This window comes from Caretta caretta, chromosome 3, assembly GCF_965140235.1.
Source record: "Caretta caretta isolate rCarCar2 chromosome 3, rCarCar1.hap1, whole genome shotgun sequence".
Taxonomy (NCBI): Eukaryota; Metazoa; Chordata; order Testudines; family Cheloniidae; genus Caretta; species Caretta caretta.
The window spans coordinates 137,135,404-137,159,830 of record NC_134208.1 but is presented as its reverse complement, the minus strand read 5'-3'; the positions used below and the strand labels follow the sequence as shown (position 1 = coordinate 137,159,830).

Below are 24,427 nucleotides of genomic sequence, written 5' to 3'. Positions count from 1 at the left end.
ATAGCAGAGGTGTTTTTTGTTTTGTTTTTAAACTATCAGCTACTTTGGCAAGTACTGTAGTAGAAAATGAATTCTGACTGCATAGTGTAAACCTAGCCAGTGGCAGCCAACATCTCCTTTCTATCCCAACCTCCAGCCCTCTCTGGATCCACCACTGATTTCCTGTGATTGCACAAAATCAATGCAGCGATAAAGCCACATTAAATGCACAACAAAAATACTACAGCACAAGGGTTTATATATACAGATATATACTTTTTTAAAAAAACATCCAACCATTGCAAATACTGGGCCCACTAAAAAAACAACAACCAAACAGAAAAATAAATCAAATAAATTAAAAAAAAAGCTTGCTGCTCTTACATCTAGTGTGCCAGTTACTGTGCAAATCCTGAGAAAGGGAGGAAGAACAAAGAAGTGGGGAAAGTTGGCATAAAAACGGAAGAGTTTGGAGTACACAATTATAATAATAGAAAAGAATCCACTTGTTTAAAAGCCACATAGGAACAAAAAAAAAAACTCATGGTGTTCAGGAGCTGTACAGTGCTGACACAAAGCTAACAACAGGAAAAAATAAATAAAAGGCAGCTTGTTTTAATAATTACCACGCTCATGAGTGATGACTGAGGAAGGGAGGACAGGACATTTAGTTAAAAGAAAACAGGAAAAAAGAAAAAAAAAGTTGAGAATTTGATTTTAGCAGATACAAAACATACTCAGTATTGGTTTTGGCGAATTAGTTCTGCACTAAAGAGAAAGAGCAAATACAAACAAACAAACCAAAAAATTCTCAGATGAGGCAGCATGAAAATACCTTGATATGAGAAGAGTCACTTATGCAGTTGTCAAAGGGTAGTTTATAGTTGCATGCCAAATTTGTAATTTCTAATAACTTTGGTAGATGATTAAAAGAAAAATGATCCTGTATCAAAAAACCCATTTCAAAAGCCAAAATTATTAATAATAATTTCAAAATATATATATTAATGGAACTTATGCCCAGAATGTCCAAACATTCTGGAGAATAATTTGCAGAGAAACATGAAAGCAATGGTCAAACCAGCCTATGCCTTACAAGACAGACAGCACTTCGTGAATGCACAATCCAGAGTCACGGGGTCAAAGTTTATTCATGTAAATTGACTTTAATGAGATTACTCAAATGAGTCAGGCAAGGAGGATATGACCTACAATTTATTAAGCTATGGGAGCACTTTTGCTGTAAGAGAAAATAATTTTAGAAAAGTACTTGTGATCTGTCTTAAAGGCATTCAGTCAAATTAAACAATGTGATGCAAGAACTTGAACAATCAAGAAATATGTCATGTAAAACAGCTACAGGCACACTAGCCAAAGACATACACAGTGAAGCAGGTATGAATTACGACCTCCAAAATACAATAATGAATATACAGTCAAGCTTTTTTTCCCTTGTTTTTAAGAATTAAAACATATAACAGGATTAGCTAGTTGTAGGATTTAAACACACACAAAATATTATGAATGAAGAATGTAATTGGGAATAGAGAAAATGTGCTTTGGTAGCACTATTATCACATAAAAAAATTACCCTATTGGTTCCAGACAACCACACTAATAGGATGACAGAACACATTATGTGACAAAAGAAAGAAACTAGCAATGAACTGACCACACAGAAGGTAGAAAACCCAAACTGTTTCAAAATCAGAAGTAAACATAAAATATCAGAATATTTCCCAAAAAGACAAATTACACTGTAAAACAGAAACTTTCACAACCAATGTCTTCCAAACAGCAGCTACTGTTCCTCGGACCTCTGATATTTAATGTATTGCTTGCTAAATTGTCTATTTTTCATTCAACCAGAGATAATTTAATAAATCAGTTGGGAGCCCTTCATTTTATTTTATGCTGAAACTGGTTAGCGATTTCGAAGCTGTTTGATATAAACACTGCTGTTTGTGATTGGAATCTCCTTTCAAATTTATTCATAATATTTTTTTTGCTACTTCAAAATGTTATCCTGCATTCCTCTGAGACATTCCCTCACTCTCAAACGTGCTCTACTGATCTTTTATTGTCTAGTACAGTCTAAAGTAGGCCAGTTAAATTATAAACTATCTGAAGAAATAATATCTCAACTTCACGCTTAAATATCTTGGTGCAGATTTACAAGGGTCCTTGACTATACAGCTTTGATGAAGAACAGTAAAAAGAAAAAGGTTATTTTCATAAGATGATAATACCTGATCCCTCTTCTGTCACCATGCCAAGGCCCTCTGCTTTGTTTTGGCGTTCAAATGCATTTAGGTCAAGAACGCTGCAATGAGAAAAACAATATAGCATTTAGATTCTTTGACAAATCCAAAATTGTATCTTGTTGATTTTCAAAATTATGGAATTAAACTTAGAAATATAATTATCATCTTAGCTGGAAGATGGGAAATAGAGTTTAGGAGATAACTGAAATGTAATGTCACTAAAGCCAGGTACGCCATTCTTTAACAATGGGCCAAATTCAGTTACATGGTTGCACATTTGGAGAAATTCCAGTAAGTCAATTAAATTACACTGGGTTTACTGTGGAAATGTTAGCAGAATGCAGCTCATTATGGTTTACTGAAAAAGAAAGTATATGTATATTATCTACATATCTCACGTCATAAAAATAATACATTATTATTTGCGTGTACACATAGTCCCCCATTATCTACTGGGAAATTACATAGTTGTGTAAGCCCACACAGGTCACTGTCTTGCCACACCGAAAGGAGGACAGGAAACATTTTATATGGATTTAATCAGACCCCAACTTTATTATGGGATGTCTGGGACTACCTGGCAGATAAAACTGTACAGTGCAGGTTTATGCCATAATTACTGGGGAGCTTCCCCCTTTTTCTTACTGTTCTGTTCTACATGGAGCCATGCGGCTGAGACATGCTGAAGTGTTGTGTGCCCTCCTGCTTCAGCCTGCTCCATGTAAAAGGGAGACTTGAAGCGCAGAGCTGCCCCTTTTAAACCCTGCATTCCTCGGGGCTTTTGCAGCAGTTTTCAACCTCTCCCCCCCACCCCACCCCCAGCCATAAAGCACGATTCCCTTCATTTCACCCAATGTATTTTTACATTTTCAATTTATTTTGGTTTACTAAGATGTTTAAAGGTCTGTAGTACCATGCGGATGTACTCTGAAATCCAGATGGCATCAGCACAGCAGGCCAACATCTCTACATTGTTATGGTAGAGATAATTAGATTTTTTTTTTTTACTGAAATATTTTTCCATCAATGTTTTTTTTGTTTGTTTTATTTTGGTGGAGAAAATGTAATTTGCTATAGAATTTTTCTTATTATTGATGGGAAATTAAACAAGTTTGCATTTTGTTTCTGTTGGGGGGGAAATCAATATGAATAGAAAGAAAAAAATATAATTTCATTTTGAATTTTCCTAGGAAAAATCTAAACGTTTTGAATGAACATTTTCAAATAACTTTGAATTAAATATTTTTCAATGGGTTGGGGAAAGACGCCTGTTTTGCTGACAACCTCTATTCTCTAGGCTGCTTAATCCCAAGCAGCAAACTCCCGAGGGAGCTGCGTTACTACTGGCGCCCCCACCTCACCATCTTCTGCAAAATAGACATAGCCAAAGGGGTCTCTATGGTTAGTTATGGTGTTTTTGGAAGTATTTACTATCATGTGGATTTCCACTCGTTAATCTGTAGAGACCGGAAGGAAACATTCAAGGTAGAGAAGCTTTTCACCAGCTCCATCATTGCCCTCAGGGTGCAAAAAGTGCCATGGAATTCTATAGGTTTGGGGAAGAGAGAGTTCATGCCATAATGGCTCCATCTCCTGCCTTCCCTGGGTTTAGTTCATTGTGCCCTACTTTACAACCTGCTCTCCTATGAGCCACACAGAGAAGAAATTATACAGCTCCATTTATCATAAATCTGTATACTTTGTTGATGGCTCATCTACCTTGCTGCAGGGATTCTCATTGTGACAGCTATTTTGTTCTTTGGATAACATAACAAAGGTGATGATCTGCAATCCCAGATGGGTTGTAACTTTCTGATGAACACTTCATATTTTATTTTTTTCTTTGCCAAATTGATCTTTATATTTTTCCAAAACTTCATAACCATTGTTATCATTCCAAAATATTCTACTTTTAATGAAAAAATACTTAAAACAGCTATTTATTTTCAGGAAGAAAAAAATAATATAGTAGTTAGTCCAAGCCCTAGGACATCTGTCATGCAGCAGATGGTGCAAAAGAGAATCTTCCAGCAGCCAGATAAATCAGGATTAGGGATGTTTTTCACCAGCCTGGAACATAGCAGTCATAATGTAACAGTGACTTGGGCTCAATTTTAACTTTCTGTGCAAGTGTCTTTATACAATTATTGTATTTATTTATGCACTGCATGCTTATTACAAACACATTCAGAAACACGAACCTGCAAAAAGACCATAGAATGTCCTCCTGTCCACTCCAAATCAAATGACTCAGTTCCCTTCCCCACCTTCCAAAATTCTATTAACTCCCTCCCCACACAGAGGCCTCCCTGGAATTCTTGAGGAAATGACCCTTGTAGAGTTCCTTGAAGGTATTCAAATCTGGGCTCTGTTGGAGGATGGGAGTAGATGAGTTCCAGAGTCAAGGACCCCTCAATGAGAATGCCTTACCACTAACTCTGCAGGCTATTATCTTGGACACATCAGTCAATTACAAATGTCATATCATGTGAGGAGAGAGTTTGTGGCTAAGGTAGACAAGACCCAAATCATATGTCATTTATATGTTAGAACCACCACTTTAAATTTCACCCCCAAATTAAATGGATTCCAATTCACATCACAGGCCCCATGTGCAGTGCACTCTTTGCACAAAACATCCAAAAATCCAATATCCCTAGACTGCAAATGTGAGTGGGAAATGGTGAGCAGACATTTCCAAATGGTTTAACAGCCTGTAAACATCAGTGGGACAACTCAGAAAATAAGGTACTATTTGTTGTAAGGGTGGCAGAATTGGGTACACTGAAATCAAGGAATAAGTCATGGCAGCTGGCAAGGTGAGTAGCTGTGTAATTAGTCACAGGGACTCAGAAGTGGGGTACAAATATTCAAAAAGACAATGATTTACATAATCCTGCCTGAAAGCTGGAGATAAGCATAGCCCCAGGACAGTCTCACTATCATAGCATCATAGAAGATTAGGGTTGGAAGAAACCTCAGGAGGTCATCTAGTCCAACCCCCTGCTCAAAGCAGGACCAACCCCAACTAAATCATCCCAGCCAGGGCTTTGTCAAGCCCTGGGCCTTAAAAACCTCTAAGGATCAAAATTCCACCACCTCCCTAGGTAACCCATTCCAATGCTTCACCACATTCCTAGTGAAATAGTTTTTTCCTAATATCCAACCTAGACCTCCCCCACTGCAACTTGAGACCACTGCTCCTTGTTCTGTCATCAACCACCACTGAGAACAGCCTAGCTCCATCCTCTTTGGAACCCCCCTTCAGGTAGTTGAAGGCTGCTATCAAATCCTCCCTCACTCTTCTCTTCTGCAGACTAAGTAACCCCAGTTTCCTCAGCCTCTCCTCATAAGTCATGTGCCCCACCCCCCTAATCATTTTCTTTGCCCTCTGCTGGACTTTCTCCAATTTGTCCATCTCCTTTCTATAGTGGGGAGCCCAAAACTGGATGCAATACTCCAGATGTGGCCTCACCAGTGCCAAATAGAGGAGAATAATCACTTCCCTTGATCTGCTAGCAATGCTCCTACTAATGCAGCCCAATATGCCGTTAGCCTTCTTGGCAACAAGGGCACATGTTGACTCATATCCAGCTTCTCGTCCACTGTCACCCCTAGGTCCTTTTCTGCAGAACTGCTGCCTAGCCATTCGGTCCCATCCTAAGTGCAGGACTCTGCACTTGTCCTTGTTGAACCTCATCAGATTTCTTTTGGCTCAGTCCTCCAATTTGTCTAGGTCACTCTGGACCCTATCCCTACCCTCCAGCGTATCTACCTTTCCCTGCAGCTTAGTGTCACCCATGAACTTGCTGAGGGTGCAATCCATCCCATCATCCAAATCATTAATGAAGATGTTGAACAAAACTGGCCCCAGGACCGACCCCTGGCATACTCTGCTTGATACCAGCTGCCAACTAGACATCGAGCCATTGATCACTACCCGATAGCCAGCTTTCTATCCACCTTATAGTCCATTCATCCAATCCATACTTTTTTAACTTGCTGGCAAGAATACTGTGGGAGATTGTATCAAAAGCTTTGCTAAAGTCAAGATATATCACGTCCACCGCTTTCCCCATATCCACAGAGCCCGTTATTTCATCACAGAAGGCAATCAGGTTGGTCAGGCATGACTTGCCCTTGATGAATCCATGTTGACTGTTCCTGATCACTATGGCTACATTCCAGGCTTATAGGAAAGGCTTTTCTCTCTGTGGTCATTTCATGTTCCTTTTTCTCTCCCACAAAAACGTTTTTGTATTTGTATTTTATTTTTGGCCCAGTTGCTGTTTAGCTGGGAGGGTTCTCTGGGTGCTTAGCCCAGCTTGGTTTAATTTTTTCAGTTATTATTTATAAAGACCCGGATATTGCTTTGAGTTAGTGGTTTATACATTAAATTAATTATTATTGTTTTGAAACCCTAGGAATATGAAAGGAAAACAATTTTGTGTGTGTCTATGTGTGTGCATGTGCTCCTTCCTGTCTCACCAGGTAATTCTTCCAACATTCTACTGATGTTACAAATCCTGTAGAAAAGAATCTAGATACAAAATAATAGATGTATTATAATAGATATTGTCTTACCTACATGACTGCATAAGACCAGCAAGGCTCTGAAAGAAGCCCACATCCTTTTTGTCCTTGAGGTAGTCGAGCATTTTCTACAGCAAACAAACCACATAGTATAAATGTTAAATCATTGGATATCTGTTATTCTATGCCAATTAGGCAGTCTTGTGAAATAATTCTGATGGCATTTATAAATTAGATAAAACAGATCAGTTGACTAAAACCTTGGTACCACAAGTCATGAGGATATTTTGTTACTGACCAAACCTTCCAGAGGAGGCTGCCATCATGACATGGACACTTTTAAAGGAATTATAGGAAATAACAACATTCACTAACCTCAGCACATTCAGAACTAAATGCAAACTTTAATCTTTGACTTAGCTTTCTGCTAGTTCATTCTACACATGCACACACACAAACTATAACTTAATCTATTTCTCTAACAAGCTGGAAAGGAAGAAAGAAGGAGAAATTGTTATTTCTTTTTAAAGGCATTTGGAAGGTTCTCTGACGTTTTGGTGATGACAGTTTAGATAGAATTACCAATATGAAAAAATAATTTCCATGGAATGATATTGCAGTGTTACAAATTCAGATTAAATAACTGTGATAGAATGTATCCCTCTGTCCACACCCTATTATTATAATCTTTGTACAAGGTATGTCTTGTAAGGTATCATTTGAGGTCTCACAATCTGCTGGTCAATATTGTCCTGATAAAATGTGTATGGCAACATTGTTTGTGAAGTTACAAGATTTCCCTGTATGATGTTATTTACATATGTTCCAAGCTGAGATTGGCAAACAAGTCAGTCTCAAACAAAAGAATGTATGCTCTGCTTAATTTGCATTTAAGCAGTAACCAGACCATCAAGCATGCATGCAGGAAGGGAGACAAAGGGAGTTCAAACAGGTGAGAAAACCAGCAGGAGATATCCTTACATGTAGATTCCTGAATCTCAGCTTGAAATAAGAAAAGGAGTACTTGTGGCACCTTAGAGACTAACCAATTTATTTGAGCATGAGCTTTCGTGAGCTGTAGCTCACGAAAGCTCATGCTCAAATAAATTGGTTAGTCTCTAAGGTGCCACAAGTACTCCTTTTCTTATTGCGAATACAGACTAACACGGCTGTTCCTCTGAAACCTGTCAGCTTGAAATGTTTTCTAAGAGAGGGACCTCCTCTATAAAAAGGATATAAATGCCTCCAAGGGACCCCCCTTTCTCTGTCCATCGATTTACTACACAAGACAGGACAAAAGAAGCAGCCATCAAACTGAAAAAGGGGTCCTGGCTCAAGAAGTTTGGCCAGTAAGACTGCTGAGAGCATGTAGTGAGAAAAACTTTGCTTTGAATTTACCATAGTTTGTTAAGTTAGATACTAGCTGCATTTTGTCTTTATTTCTCTTGTAACCATTTCTGACTTTTATGCCTCATTATTTGTATTCACTTCAAATCTCTCTCTTTGTAGGTAATAAAAACTCGTTATTAATCCAGGTTTCAGAGGAACAGCCGTGTTAGTCTGTATTCGCAAAAAGAAAAGGAGTACTTGTGGCACCTTAGAGACTAACCAATTTATTTGAGCATGAGCTTTCGTGAGCTACAGCTCACTTCATCAGATGTTTACCGTGGAAACTGCAGCAGACTTTATATACACACAGAGAATATGAAACAATACCTCCTCCCACCCCACTGTCCTGCTGGTAATAGCTTATCTAAAGTCATCAACAGGTGGGCCATTTCCAGCACAAATCCAGGTTTTCTCACCCTCCACCCCCCACACAAATTCACTCTCCTGCTGGTGCTAGCCCATCCAAAGTGACAACTCTTTACATAATCAAGTAGGGCTATTTCCTGCATAGATCAAGGTTTTCTCACATCCCCCCCACCCCCATACACACACAAACTCACTCTCCTGCTGGTAATAGCTCATCTAAACTGACCACTCTCCAAGTTTAAATCCAAGTTAAACCAGAACATCTGGGGGAGGGGGGGTAGGAAAAAACAAGAAGAAACAGGCTACCTTGCATAATGACTTAGCCACTCCCAGTCTCTATTTAAGCCTAAATTAATAGTATCCAATTTGCAAATGAATTCCAATTCAGCAGTTTCTCGCTGGAGTCTGGATTTGAAGTTTTTTTGTTTTAAGATAGCGACCTTCATGTCTGTGATTGCGTGACCAGAGAGATTGAAGTGTTCTCCGACTGGTTTATGAATGTTATAATTCTTGACATCTGATTTGTGTCCATTTATTCTTTTACGTAGAGACTGTCCAGTTTGACCAATGTACATGGCAGAGGGGCATTGCTGGCACATGATGGCATATATCACATTGGTGGATGTGCAGGTGAACGAGCCTCTGATAGCGTGGCTGATGTTATTAGGCCCTGTGATGGTGTCCCCTGAATAGATATGTGGGCACAATTGGCAACGGGCTTTGTTGCAAGGATAAGTTCCTGGGTTAGTGGTTCTGTTGTGTGGTATGTGGTTGTTGGTGAGTATTTGCTTCAGGTTGCGGGGCTGTCTGTAGGCAAGGACTGGCCTGTCTCCCAAGACTTGTGAGAGTGTTGGGTCATCCTCCACTCTCACAAGTCTTGGGAGACAGGCCAGTCCTTGCCTACAGACAGCCCCGCAACCTGAAGCAAATACTCACCAACAACCACATACCACACAACAGAACCACTAACCCAGGAACTTATCCTTGCAACAAAGCCCGTTGCCAATTGTGCCCACATATCTATTCAGGGGACACCATCACAGGGCCTAATAACATCAGCCACGCTATCAGAGGCTCGTTCACCTGCACATCCACCAATGTGATATATGCCATCATGTGCCAGCAATGCCCCTCTGCCATGTACATTGGTCAAACTGGACAGTCTCTACGTAAAAGAATAAATGGACACAAATCAGATGTCAAGAATTATAACATTCATAAACCAGTCGGAGAACACTTCAATCTCTCTGGTCACGCAATCACAGACATGAAGGTCGCTATCTTAAAACAAAAAAACTTCAAATCCAGACTCCAGCGAGAAACTGCTGAATTGGAATTCATTTGCAAATTGGATACTATTAATTTAGGCTTAAATAGAGACTGGGAGTGGCTAAGTCATTATGCAAGGTAGCCTGTTTCTTCTTGTTTTTTCCTACCCCCCCTCCCCCAGATGTTCTGGTTTAACTTGGATTTAAACTTGGAGAGTGGTCAGTTTAGATGAGCTATTACCAGCAGGAGAGTGAGTTTGTGTGTGTATGGGGGTGGGGGGGATGTGAGAAAACCTTGATCTATGCAGGAAATAGCCCTACTTGATTATGTAAAGAGTTGTCACTTTGGATGGGCTAGCACCAGCAGGAGAGTGAATTTGTGTGGGGGGTGGAGGGTGAGAAAACCTGGATTTGTGCTGGAAATGGCCCACCTGTTGATGACTTTAGATAAGCTATTACCAGCAGGACAGTGGGGTGGGAGGAGGTATTGTTTCATATTCTCTGTGTGTATATAAAGTCTGCTGCAGTTTCCACGGTAAACATCTGATGAAGTGAGCTGTAGCTCACGAAAGCTCATGCTCAAATAAATTGGTTAGTTATTAATCCAGTGTGTTTAAATTGAAGTGTCTGCAGAACTATTTGAAATAACAAGTTGGCATATTTTTATCTTAAGAAATAACAGACTTAACACACAGTATTTGTATTGTCCAGGAGAGGGCTGGGCAGTACAGGACATACGTTTCTGGAGGAAAAGCGAAGACTGGTATTGAATCGGGGTTACCCTGCAATATAGTCAAGGCTGGGGAGAACCAGAGTGAAACCCAAGTGTGGCTGGCAGGCTGCAATTACGCACAGGCACTGACGGTGTGCCTTGCATGTTGGAAGGCTGTTTCTGAGTGGCCCATGTGGGAACTCCTTCAGCAAGGCATCGTAAGGCACCCAAGGTTACAGGGCAGGGGTATCACAGCTACTCATCAGTCTGGATTGTACTCCGGTGTGTCACAATGACCATGTACTGTGACAAAAAACTAGCATTCAGGAGGTGGTTTTTATCGATAATGACATCACAAGGTAATTGGTCAGAGTATGTATTTTTAAGGTTCATGAGTACTGACAGGTATTTCCAGTCAATCCCATCACTACACAGAGAGATGAAGAAACTCATTTTCTGGCCTAATCCCGCCCAACACTTTTTGTAGCAAACCTTCCCCCTTCTCTCTAGCAGCACAATGAAGAAAGCAGCAGAGTTGTGGTGGGGCAACGGGGAGGAAGGGCTGGCAATATTCAGCCCTTTCAGTGCAACAGTACACAGTGCACTCAGGGGAGGGGGGCAGCTGGGACTGTTAGAAGTCGAGATCCCCACGAGAGCTCCTCTTTCCATTGAAAGTACCGTTGCCCTTCAGCTAAGGGGCAATCAATTTCAGGATCTTGCAGAGGGTCAGTTTTTTATGTTGGTGAAAAACTCGTCACTGGGTTAGGTCTGGGGTAATTTTCACGTACAAATATGTTTTTATCTACACTGTGTCTTGTTACTGCTAAAATCAGATAGACCCAATCACACACAGGCAACCCTGAAAATCCCAGCTCAGTCACCCGAGCTATCACCAAGAACAGTTGCCTTGATCACTGTCCACATCTCTCAAACCATCCTTCCCCCTGCTACACTACTGTCCTCTACCCCTTCTTGAAACACTACCACTCTCCACTGAGGAGCCAGAAGAGCATCAGCAGATTCATCACACGACCCTTTGCTGACCTATTATTGTTCAGAAGATTTATTATAGGTGGTGAAGGAAACACTACCTCTAGTTAAGGTTGCCAAACACTTTCCTTTATCAGTCCCTGGTTTTGGTTGCTTATAACTTCACCAAACTAGAAGAGTTCAGCATCTCAGAGAATGAGGTAGGCTTAAAATATCTTACTGCTGTTTCTTTGAGAAGCCACTACATCTTCATTCTTGGGAGCAGGGACTTGAAATTTGGCAGCAGGGTCACAGAGGTATCAGGGATGTGTGTTTTGCCATCCATACAAAAATTCAACCAAATTTGACCAAATTATAAGCATTTGCTAAGTAGAAACTTATTATAGGATGCTATCTAAATCATGTCAATTTTGTCTGGACTGCGCATGCTCCATCCTCTCACAGCTACTATGTGTAGACTGGTTAGTGCCACCCCCACTATCAAAGTGTGTGTCTCCAAACCTCACTAGTGGCAGGTCCACACAGAGGATAACAAACAGTTATCCTACAAGTTACTCTGTTAGCTCAAGTGGTAGAGGGCTCTGCTGTGGTTCTGAACCCTGCCAAGGATCCATGTTGGGGGGACAATATGGTTCCCTAGGATGAAACGGTTATGTTTTTAAGGTAGGTTTTTTGCACAGGCAACCTTAACTCTGGCATTTAATTAACTTCTGGGTGCTTGATTCTGCAACCTTAATGTTGTTGTAACACAGTTTGTCTAGATGTAATTATAGGGCAGTACTCAGACTGACCCATGCTCACAGGCTTCCTATTCAATCCCTTTTAGGGCTAAAGAACTTTAGACACAAAGAGTATAGAATATACTGAGCACTTCCAGCTCAGACCTCTTCCCCACCTCCGGAGCAGCATCCAGACCTCCTCCCCACCTCCGGAGCAGGGGCCCAAACAGGGGAAAGCTGCAGCTGAGGGAGTAAGGAACTTGCCAGTCTGTGATTTCAAGGAGGCAGCAGGTAGGTGCCTGTGACTGAAGGGGAAAGGAAGAGCAGAAGGGCCTCTGGCCTGGCAAGGTAGGATTGAAAAAGGAAGCAGAAATCTGGGGGGGGAGAGGGGGGCAAAAGGGAGGGGGAAGTGCAGAGAATGGCTGCTGGCTCATTTTCAAGAGGAGCAGGCGACCAGTGGTTGGAATGGCAGAAGAGAAATCATGGAAGGGGACAGAATTTATGTATTGAGGAAGAGGGAAGAGCTCTCAATTGTTTAGTTAGCTGATTATATTTGGGAAGTAGCGGGTGAAGGACAGTGTAACTAATGGTCAGCCATAGCACACCCACACCGCTTATTTTGGGCACCAGATACCAGTACTCCAGTTTTTTTGCAAGGATAACGCCACTGAAATCAATTGGAATATCTGGGCTACACCAGATATAAGTGGAATAATACAGTGGTGAGTCAAGCCAGATAAGCGTAAAGAAGTCATGAAGTTCAGAGCCAAAAAGAAGCAAATATAAATATAAGTGACACCCTTGGGTTTGAATAAAAACTGAAATACTACAGTCCTGGCCCCAAACCAGTATTGCTGTTAAAAGTACCCATCTATATTTAAAGCTGAAATTCAATCACCTACTAACCTAATGCTAACAATAGTATAGTTTCTTATGATTCAAAATTACATTCATTTGGCAATAAACCTCTTAGAGATCCTTTCATTCATTTCATCATGTAAAATTAGAAATTGTAATCTTTGTGTTAGCCTTATCTCTCTTTTAAAGGAAATAATAATTTGAACAGTCTGACCAACATTGAGGAAACCCAACCTGGATAAATTGTTCTAACCAAATACTACCTAGTGCCAAAGCTCCAGTTCTCGAGCAAATAATGAGAGAAGCTAGCCAAAGCCAAACTACAATCTCATCTAATTGAAGCTAATATTCTAGACCCAGCACATTCTGGATTCAGGCCATGACATGGAACTAAGATTGCTTGAACAGCAATGATGGATGATCTTCTGCTATCAATGGATACAGCGCAGACATCCATTATCATCCTTCAGGACCTCTCTGCAGAGTTTGACACTGTCAATCATCAGATAACACTTCCTTGGCTGAGAAGGGGTGGTAGGGATCCAGGGTAATAAATGTCTTCAGTCCTTCATGAAGGGACACATCCAATGAGTAGTTATGGGACACTACACCTCCATTACTAGACCCCCTCTCTTGTAGAGTCCCACAAGGATCAATATTCTCATTCTCTCTGGTCCTTTTTAACATCTACATGAAGCCACTAGGTGAACTCATCAGTTGACATGGACTCAAGTATCTGCAAAATGGAGATGACATACAGATCCCCCTATCTATCCCTAGGAGGTGCTGTAGCCATAATCAACAGGTCGGATTATGAACAGGACGCTGCCAGGCAACTCTCCAACACCACATTCTACAGGCCACTATCCTCCGATCCCACTGAGGAATACCAAAAGAAACTACGCCATCTGCTCAAGAAACTCCCTGCTATAGCACAGGAACAAATCTACATGGACATCCCCCCCTCTCCCGAACCCCAACCAGGGGTATTCGATCTGCTATCAATGATCCATGAACCTGGAAATCCTGGACGCCCCATCATCTCAGGCATTGGCACTCTTACAACAGGATTATCTGGCTATTTGGACTCTCTCCTCAGATCCTAGGCTACCAGCACTCCTAGCTATCTTTGAGACACCACCGACCTCCTGAGGAAACTACAATGCATTGGTGAGCTTTCTGAAAACACCATCCTAGCCACCATGGATGTAGAAGCTCTTTACACCAATATTCCTCATGAGGATGGACTACGAACTGTCAAGAACAGTATCCCTGATGAGGCCACGGCACACCTGGCAGCTGAGCTTTCTGACTTTGTCCTCACGCACAATCATTTCAGATTTGGGGACAACTTATACCTTCAAGTCAGCGGCACTGCTATGGGTACCCGCATGGCCCCACAGTATGCCAACATTTTTATGGCTGACTTAGAACAACTCTTCCTCAGCTCTCGTCCCCTAGTGCCCCTCCTCTTCATCATATGGACCCACGGGAAGGAGGCTCTTGAAGAATTCCACCTGGATTTCAACAATTTCCACACCACCATCAACCTCAGCCTGGACCAATCCACACAAGAGATCCACTTCCTGGACACTACAATGCAAATAAGTGATGGTCACATAAACACCACCCTATACCGGAAACCTACTGACCATTATACATACCTACATGCCTCCAGCTTCCATCCAGGACACACCACACGATCCATTGTCTACAGCCAAGCCCTAAGATACAACTGAATTTGCTCCAATCCCTCAGACAGAGACAAACACCTACAAGATCTTTATCAAGCATTCTTAAAACTATAATATCCACCTGGGGAAGTGAGGAAACAGATTAACAGATCGAGACAGGTACCCAGAAATCGCCTACTACAGGACAGGCCCAACAGGAAAAACAACAGAACATCACTGGCCATCACATACAGTCCCCAGCTAAAACCTCTCCAGCACATCATCAACGATCTACAACCTAACCTAGAAAATGATCCCTCACTCTCACAGACCTTGGGAGGCAGGCCAGTCTTCACTTACAGACAGCCCCCCAACCTGAAGCAAATACTCACCAGCAACTACACACCACACCACAGAAACACTAACCCAGGAAAAATCCCTGTAACTAACCTTGTTGCCTACTCTGTCACCATATCTACTCTAGCGACACCATCAGACGACCCAACCACATCAGTCACACCATCAGGGTCTCATTCACTTGCATATCTACCAATGTGATATATGCGACCATGTGCCAGCCATGCCCCTCTGCCACGTACATTGGCCAAACCGGACAGTCTCTATGTAAAAGAATAAATGGACACAAAACAGACATCAGGAATGGTAACATACAAAAGCCAGTCGGAGAACACTTCAATCTTCCTGGACATTCTATAACAGATTTAAAACTAGCCATACTTGAACAAAAAAGACTTCAGAAACAGACTTCAAAGAGAAACTGCAGAACTAAAATTCATTTGCAAATTTAACACCATTAATTTAGGCTTGAATTGGGACTGGGAGTGGCTGGCTCACTACAAAAGCAACTCTACCTCTCCTGGAATCGACACCTCTTCATCAATTATTGGGAGCGGACTACATCCACCCCGATTGTATTGGCCCTGTTAGCGCTGGTTCTCCACTTGTGAGGTAACTCCCTTCTCTTCATGTGTCAGTATAATAATGCCTGCATCTGTAATTTTCACTCCATGCATCTGAAGAAGTGGGGTTTTTTACCCACGAAAGCTTATGCCCAAATAAATCTGTTAGTCTTTAAGGTCCCACTGGACTCCTTGTTGTTTTTGTGGATACAGACTAACACAGCTACCCCCTGATACCAGATCCTCCTATCTTTCACCATATATGACCACTCCATCACTACCACAGTGGCCCAGTGCTTGAACTAGCTCAGATCATGGAGGAAGAATAGCAGGTTGAAGCAGAATCTGAGGAAGACAGAGGTAATGCTAGTGGACAGACAAAAGCATTTTGAATAGCATGCAGCCACTGCACAGTCTCCATTAGATGAAGGCCCACATCCACAACTGGACAATTTAATCTATAGTTTAGCAGTGCACTTGGATTCCTCACCGATGCCAGAGTCTCGCATAACAGCATCCACAAGTAACACTTTCTACCTCCTTTAGTTGACCAGAAGAGACTGTGCCATCCTGGCGGACAGTAACATGGCCTCAGTTATTCACACTCTCATCACTGCTCGGTTGGATTACAGCAATGTGATGTATTTGGGAATGAAACCTTTTGTGTTTAGGAAACTTTAACTAGTACAGAACATTTCCTCAGCAACACTGGCTACCAAGGCCCATCAAACCCACCTTCCACTGTCTACGCTGCCTTCTCTAGAATTTCAAATCAGGTTCAAGGTCTTGGTCCCATCTTCAGGGTGCTCCATGGCCTCGGACCAGGATATCTAAGACTACCTAAAGATCTGGGATGAAGACTGTGGTTGACAGCTACACTCCTCTGGCACAATAAAACTTTGTATATGTAAGCAGAGTCAGGATGAGCTCCACCCTGACATCTGGTGGTGAGGTGTGGCAAGTTGTGGAAAAGAACTTCAGGGGCTGATCTCATTTGCATAGGCACACCCACCCCACCTAGAATGAGGCCATAGCTGCCCAAATGGTCACTTTGGCTGCTGTGGGATCCCCAGTGTCTTTGTTATTGGGGCAGGAAGAATAAATTGTTATTACCCTGATTATGGGAACTGTGCTTGGAACTGTACTTGGCCTTTTGTTATGATGGAGGGACTCACCATCAACTAAGTAGCACTCGCTCGGCAAGGGTCATGGGTTCCAAAACTCTGTGAATTGAGAGATGCTGGGGACAAGTATTAATACTTGGTGGCATGGGCCCCTTGGTGAGGGCCTTACATGCTAATTGCACTTCCTCCTCTCTCCACTGTGGAATATCAGAGCTAATTTTGATTTCATTAGAAGTCTAGTTACATGCTGCTGAGCTCACTTTGGGCTAATAGTGCACCAGCACTGAGGCTCCCCTACTACAAGCTGAATTCACCAAAGAGCTGAACTGACTAAGAGCTGAAATCACTGAACATTGTGTTAAGCAGTGGGGGAGCCTAAAGATATATTGCGGAGCCGTTTGTGGGACAGCTGGAGTGCCTCGTGGACAGGCTGGTGGAGCAGTTCATAGGACGGTGGGAGCTGCTTGTGGACCGCAGAACGGAGCTGAGCGAAGCAGTTCGTGGGGCGGCGAGCGGAGCGAAGGCCTATGGAGCTGTGGGGCGGTCAGCTTCAGATCATGTAAGGTGCCTCTTACCTCCGCCCCCATCTCCACCCAGGTTGGGAGGTAAAGCTCTGTAGATTAACTTTTGAACTCTGGGGCTGCCCTGACCAGGGACAGAGACTTTTGGGTCATTGGACTTTTGTGTCTTTGGGTGATTTGGGGTTGCTGGACTCAAGAACCAAAGGGAAAGGGCATGCCCCAATTTGCTTGGGGTGGGTTTTTTGCTCATGGGTTGTGTTATGAATCCTGTTGGTGGTGTTTCCCCAACATAAGGCCACATTGTTTCTCTCTGTTATTAAAAGACTTTTTGCTACACTCAGACTATGTGCTTGCGAGAGGGGAAGTATTGCCTCTTGGAGGCACCCAGCGGGGGTAGTATATATTTGTCCCAGGTCACTGGGTGGGGGCTCGAGCCGGTTTGCATTGTGTTATTGGAATGGATCCCCTAGATATTGAACCCGGCCCTTGTTGCTGCCAACTCTGACGGGCAGAAGGGTTACATATAATAAAGGTAAAGCTCATCTGCGAGTGGGATAAAACTGCCTAAGGGAGCCAGTCTGAGACTTTGGTGTTAACTCCCCCAGGAGCTAAGGACCATGACAAACCTAACTGTCTTCCATTCCAAATGTTAGCTCCATTTCTTTGACCTTTTCTGCTTTCACATAAACACACAGCAACATGTATATTTAAAAAACAATAAAAAAACAAACCCACCAAAACAAGAAACTCCACTGCACAGTTCTCCCCTCGGGAGAGGAAGGCAGAACACATAACACATGACCAATGTTAGTCACATCACGTAATGTGCTACTGGAAGGCATTCAGATACTACAGTGACAAATGTCTATTAAGAACCTACATGGAATAGATTGGATAGAATGGAATGGTTTACCCTCAAACACTTTACCTGTTGAACTGTAGAATTTCCTCCATTTAAGATGGCAATCCCAAGCTTTAAGGTGGCTGCAACCATGGGACCCATCTCACCTTGAAAATATTAAACCATTATTTTAAGTTCATATTTAAAAAAACAACCAACCAACCAACCTATTCTAACTTACCCTGCCTTAGGATGTGCACAGCATGGAGTGATTTACATGGAAGTTTACAGGAGAGGATCATTTAAATAATCTCTCTTGTAAAACAGACACACACATTTTTCCTTCACCATATCTATTGTGTGATTTAGGCCAGGTCTACACTACTGCTTGTCAATATAACTTTTGTCGCTCAGGGGTGTGAAAAAGCCACCTCCCTGAGCAACACAAGTTACACCAACCTAAGTGCCAGTGTAGACAGCACTATGTCGCGAGCGATGCTCTCCTCCTCTTGCTGAGGTAGAGTAATTATGCCAACGGGAGAGCTGTCTCCCATTAGCATAACGCATCTTCACCAGACATGCAATAGCGGCACAGCTGCATAGATGTAGCGCATCTGGTGTAGACTAGCCCTCATACTCACTAAGAATACATAGATAAAGACTGTATTAAAAAGGAAAGAAAAAGATGAAAGACATGAAGAATTGTCATCAAAGAATATAAATTACTCTTCAGTCATGACAGCCTTGAGCAGCTGGTTCTGAGGTTGGATGCATAATTTAAAACTGCCTTTTCAGTTTAACAATGCGTTCTTACTGTATGCCCACATAGACAAAACTTTGATACTTCCTCAAGGACTAACTGTGCGGTGAAGAATTTAAATATAGTAGCTAGAGGAAAGTTGGTTAGTTTTGCTTATGAAGGAGAGAGTTGTTTAAGTAATAGTGCAGTAGACACAGCACAGAAAGGTAGATGACAAGGAGAAATGATTGGTGAAAGAAGGGGCCTAATCATAGGTGTAGTTTGACTTCTATATTTGGTGAGACAGCTCCAGTCAGCCAATAGGGCCATGCATGGAAGGGCAAATTCCGCACCTGCCTGAGGCTTGCCGTTTTGGGGGTGGGCAACACCCCCCTACTCCCTCCCAAACTGCACCTGTAGGCCTGATGAACAGAAGCCTAAAAAGTTATACTTCTTAGCAATATACAGTGAAAGGATATCGACGAGGCAGGGGATGAACTGATTATAAACGGGCATGGGTGAACTTGTTCAGAAAAAAATCAGAGCCTGTGCTAAGTGCACAGACATATAAATCCCGGTAATTCTGGAGCCTCACTTTGTCATTACACATTCCCAGTGCACATCAATGACCTCCCCACCATCTTTCACTCATTTCTACATCATCTGGGCTCCAGCCAGGGCCAGGAATACAAAAATACCACAAGAAAATTTCTTGTGATTGTTTTTCAGCAAACTTTTGCAGAATCAACTTCTAATCATCACCTAAATTTGGGGTATTTATTTGAAAATGAACCTAATTTAAGGTGTAGCCACCAATAATTACAAGGAGCAAGTTCTAGAGCCAACAAATCTTCAAAAAATAATCCCAAAGATTGTATATGTACATAAGCGGTAGGTCTTTACCTTTGCTGGCGCTGATTGTTTGAAGCACCATCTCTGCAGCACCCCGATCATGCAGTCTTGCTTGCTGGTACAGAAGCTTCTGTTTTTCCATTTCTTTTTCCTGAACAGAAATGCCAATCATTTAAGTTGAGGACTTCAATGACCATCAGCTCGCCAAAGATATTTTGTTATCTCTTAGTATATGGGCTCTAATGCAACATCATAGACCTATTCAACGCACACACAATGCTACTGAACAAATATTTAACATGTTCAATACTTCCCTCTGTGTTTTTCTTTTTATCCTTTTAGTCCTTTGTTTATCGGGAAGGAGTTCTCTCAATTGTAAATCATTTGGTTAGTTCAAAGCCCATATTCACAGTATATATGTACTGCATGTATCAAACTTGCACTTCTGTGCTATGTTTTGTGCAACACTTTATACTCTCTTAATAATCTTCTACAGCATGACCATAACTTGATACTGCTCAGCACATGGCTCTTGATGTGCAAGTTGTCCCTGAATGATAGAATAGCTTCATCGGGAGCTTCATTCATCTGGGAAAATTTGTTCAAGAAAGAATAATAGGCAGAGTTGTATATTTCAAGTAAGATGCTGACTTATAATACGAGATAGATTTCCCTAACCCACAACATATCCCAAAAGGATATAAGACAGAATACATTGTGCCTTTATATTTTGCATTCTCTGGTGGCAACAAACAATACTGCATGGTGCTGCTTGAGCAATGGCTGAAGTTTGCTCTTCATTATTTAAACTACTGAAAACATAAAGAGAAAACATAGAGGCACAGCTAATTCCAGGTGGGTATGAGCTTTCACAAGGATAACTGAAGGTTGCTGGAGAATTGAAAATGACTAAGCAGCGTAAGTTGCAAAATGGAAGTTGCATAGAGCCCTATGACTACGAGTCCATCGGATGGCGTGGTAGAAAAGCGTAGTCAATGGGGCATGACACCATCAATTAGTATCATGCCCAAAAACACAACGGCCAAAACACATATGACCTAAGAGCAGGAACAGCTGCAGCAGAGGTAGCCAGAGTGACAGCTTTGCTGCCATAAACTTTCCATCCAAAGTACAGAAAATAGACACTGGAAGATGGAAGAGGTTTAAAAAATGAAGGCTTGCTAGATACAGACCATGAAAAATAAAAACTAAAAAGAGGTAAAAAATAAAATGGGTTCAAATGAATGAAAAAAGAAACTTTAAAATCAAAAGCAAACCAACACAGACATTTATGCTGTTACCAGAGAGTTCTCGCTGGGGCTGGCAAATTTGTTTCTTAAATCTTTGATAATATCGTGCTGCGGAAACAAAATTCATCAAGTTTTTTTTTTCATACTACAGTTAGAGCTCCTGTGGTTAAACTTTTCCCTTAAATTATGTAATAAGTCGAAATGGAGGCACAGAAAAGAAAAAGAAATATGGCAGCTTTGCTTCATGTGCAGCCATGCTAACGTCTGAAAGGTTTGCCTTCATGTTTAAACCTCTTCCTGTGAATTAAAAAACAGAACAAAACCATACACGTACACACAACCAAATAATCATTATACAAAACCAAATAATCATTACAACACAGTTTCAATAAAGCTGCAACAAAATATTTTCATCCGCTTCAGAGGTCATGGAAAATCGATTAACATTTGATTTTTCTTTACATTTTCCTTTGTTTATTTTTAGACCCAACAATCTTTTCTCTCTCTTCCATTGCAAGAGTCACTTATTTACTTTTGTCTTCAGTCCTAGGTTTATTATGAAAGGACCTTTCGTTGGTAGCCGGATGAGGAAAGCACAGTAACATGGAGCTCTACCTCCATCATCTACAGACCAAGAGAATGGGTAAGTATGATGCCTGCAGTTGCACAACAAAAGAGAGGCGGGAAGATGCCTGGTCAAAAGGGTTTAAAACCAGGCTGGAGAGAAAGGAACTTCATGGGTTTTTGTATCCCGCTCTGGGAAACTCAGACATATAGATAGTTGCCAATGGCAGAGTGGTTCAGCAAAAACAAGATATGAAGACGATCAGTCCTTGGATAAGAGCTTCTAAAACTCACATTTCCCCTCTCAGTCTGGCTATATTTTCTGGTGCACCTTTCTCTAAAAAATGAAGGAGCAAGTGTGTACATGGGCTCAGGAGAGAAGGCAACCTGCCAGGAGTACAAAAATATGCCAGACCACTAGGTGTCCTGTTCAGGTATTATCACTTCTCTGAGGTGTCCACATTCCTAGATACAGTTGCTACTACTGAGGCAGCTATAAGGCTGGCAGTTGTATTTAATTGTGTTCACTCAAGCTGATCTGAAGGAATCTTGAGAAGGTGTTAGCTTAGTGAATTAATTTGACCTCATTCATCACACCATCACAACCACACACAAAAAATCATGCTAAAAGAAAAGTTTGGGATAATAAAAAAATTAAACATTTCACAGAGAGGATATTTTTAAAACTCTGACACTAAAAAAAATCAGTTATTTCTTGTGTGATCTTAATTTATATCATATAAATGAATATGAACACTGAGAAGTGTACATATGTGGATTTTCACCCTGAAGGCTTTCCCCAGCAAAGCTGTGCATGAGCTAGGAGTCTTCTTCATCATTATCTTCATCAGAAGTAGAGTCTGTTCAAAACTTAGACATTTTTTCTGTTTTATTCTCAAAATTTTAATAGGTAAAAAGCAACCACATGGCAAAGGCAGATGCTAAATCTGCCCTGTATTTGTATCACAACTAAAAATTAATTTACTTATGGTTATGCTACAGTGGTATCTGATAGATAAAAGTATAATATATCTTAGAATATGTAATAATTACAGTACATCAAAATATTACAGGTTTGTAATTGCTGAGAAATGTTGACATTTTTAATGTTAACCACCAACTCTCCACTACAGGAAGACCATTTGTATTGTCTAAAGTTTACATGCCTATAAATATTTTTTGTGGGTAAGCATATGACCAAGATTTATGATGTTACTTGCTCATTTCTTTGTATTGCATGCTTGGCTTGTTTCTTTCTTGTACTGTGGACTATAGATATTCAGAAGACTAAGATAATATCAAGAGGAGTTTGCTCTTTTGTGACGTAGCTAGTGATTTTGGATTCCTAATGGAGGAACTATATTTTATTCACCGAGTTGGATGCTAGAAGAAAGGAGTCTTGTTTAAAGGCCACTGTTGTCAAAGATTTCAAAATTAGGATGTGGCACATGCAATTAGTCTGTAAGAAAAGCGGCTACCTGCAAATGCTTTGGGACAGGCTGGTTTTAGAGTATGAGTTCTAGGTCCCTGCTGAAAAGGAGATTGACCAGAATTATTAGAATGGGAGACTATTACCAAGAATGTTACTTTTATTTGACTTTCCCTCTTAGTAGTGGTATTGGTCATTGTAGGATAAGCGCCTCCGGAATCTGTGCAATCAGCAGACAATCAGCAGACCCAAGGTAAGAGGTCTGGATTCTATTTTCATTTCATTTTGGTTTCAGTCTCTTTTCCAAGGACCACAGATGTGACTGAAATTCCTAGTTCATGGTTTATTAACTTTCCCATTTTCAGTAGTCTTCTTTCAAGCCACCAGCACTGCATACTGACAAATGGTCTTGAAAAATTCCATAATTTCTCTGGTTACTTACCTATTATCTGAGAGGAAAGACTGTGATAGATGTTATGTTGTTTACAGCAACTTGTGGGTTTCTAAGGGCTTTACAATTTTACTTTCTTCAGGAGGCATAAGACATTCATTTTAAATGATAGTGTAGTTGACTGAACCCGACAGGAAGATATACTTACGCTTCTCTCTCTGCATAAAGTGTAATTTATTTTTTAGTAGTTCTATGGGGGGAGGGATAGCTCAGTGGTTTGAGCATTGGCCTGCTAAACCCAAGGTTGTAAGTTCAATCCTTTAGGGGGCTGTTTAGGGATCTGGGACAAAAATGGGAGCTTGGCCCTGAGGTCCCTTCCAACCCTGATATTCTATGATTCTATGACTGCTTAAGCCTAATTCTTTGTAGTTGTTATCAAGGGACTGAAGAGCAAATTGGATTTGATGCAGGTTTTTTTGTAAGTAAATCTATAAAGCCTCATAGGTCTTTCAAATCAAAGAGCTGGGGTCATACCTGGGATTAATTTGGACCAAACTTTCATATTTGGCTAACATGGGTGTGGTAAAATTTTAACTTGAAATATTCAAGCAGGAAGGTACTGTAGGGAGCCAGGTGATATTACGCGTGAGCAGGAACTGACAAGAGTGGAGCTCTGGAATATTATATACTAACACAGCATGGCTCTTTGTCTCTTTCTAGTAGCTATCTCGCATAGGAAGGTTTGAGTCTACTACTCATGGAGTACTACTGCCTTTGAGCTCATGGATCTGGCCCGTTAGCTCAAGCAGTTGACACTTGTGCTATTAGATCCAGAGGCCTAGCTTCAAGTCCTAGAGATAGCCAACTAGGGATTTTGTTATAGTAGCAGGAGCTAAGTACCAATAAATCTATAATACTTATATAAAAAGTTATGAACATGTTCTGAAAGTCTGAAATAACTGAAATACATAAATGAAGATTAAAACAGAATAACCTGAGAGAAGATAAAAAGGAAAAGAAACAGTTACTTTAAGCTCATTCTGCA

The 24,427-nt window shown here is 41.2% G+C and overlaps 1 protein-coding gene across 19 annotated transcripts in view; it reads right to left on the bottom strand.

The window, feature by feature from the left end:
• The window catches only part of RYR2 (ryanodine receptor 2), a 719,935-nt gene that overhangs the window by 92,829 nt on the left and 602,679 nt on the right, over window positions 1–24,427 (bottom strand). For 16 of the 19 annotated variants that reach the window (XM_075126917.1, XM_075126921.1, XM_075126920.1 and 13 more), the window contains 4 exons: window positions 19,800–19,899; window positions 18,245–18,324; window positions 6,828–6,904; window positions 2,229–2,302 (listed from right to left, as the gene is read on the bottom strand). In XM_075126917.1, the coding sequence (XP_074983018.1) occupies window positions 2,229–2,302; window positions 6,828–6,904; window positions 18,245–18,324; window positions 19,800–19,899 (331 nt within the window). Of the gene's footprint in view, window positions 1–605; window positions 624–2,228; window positions 2,303–6,827; window positions 6,905–18,244; window positions 18,325–19,799; window positions 19,900–24,427 lie in introns of all 19 variants that reach the window. The other 3 variants (XM_075126918.1, XM_075126926.1, XM_075126935.1) reach the window with 1 other exon arrangement.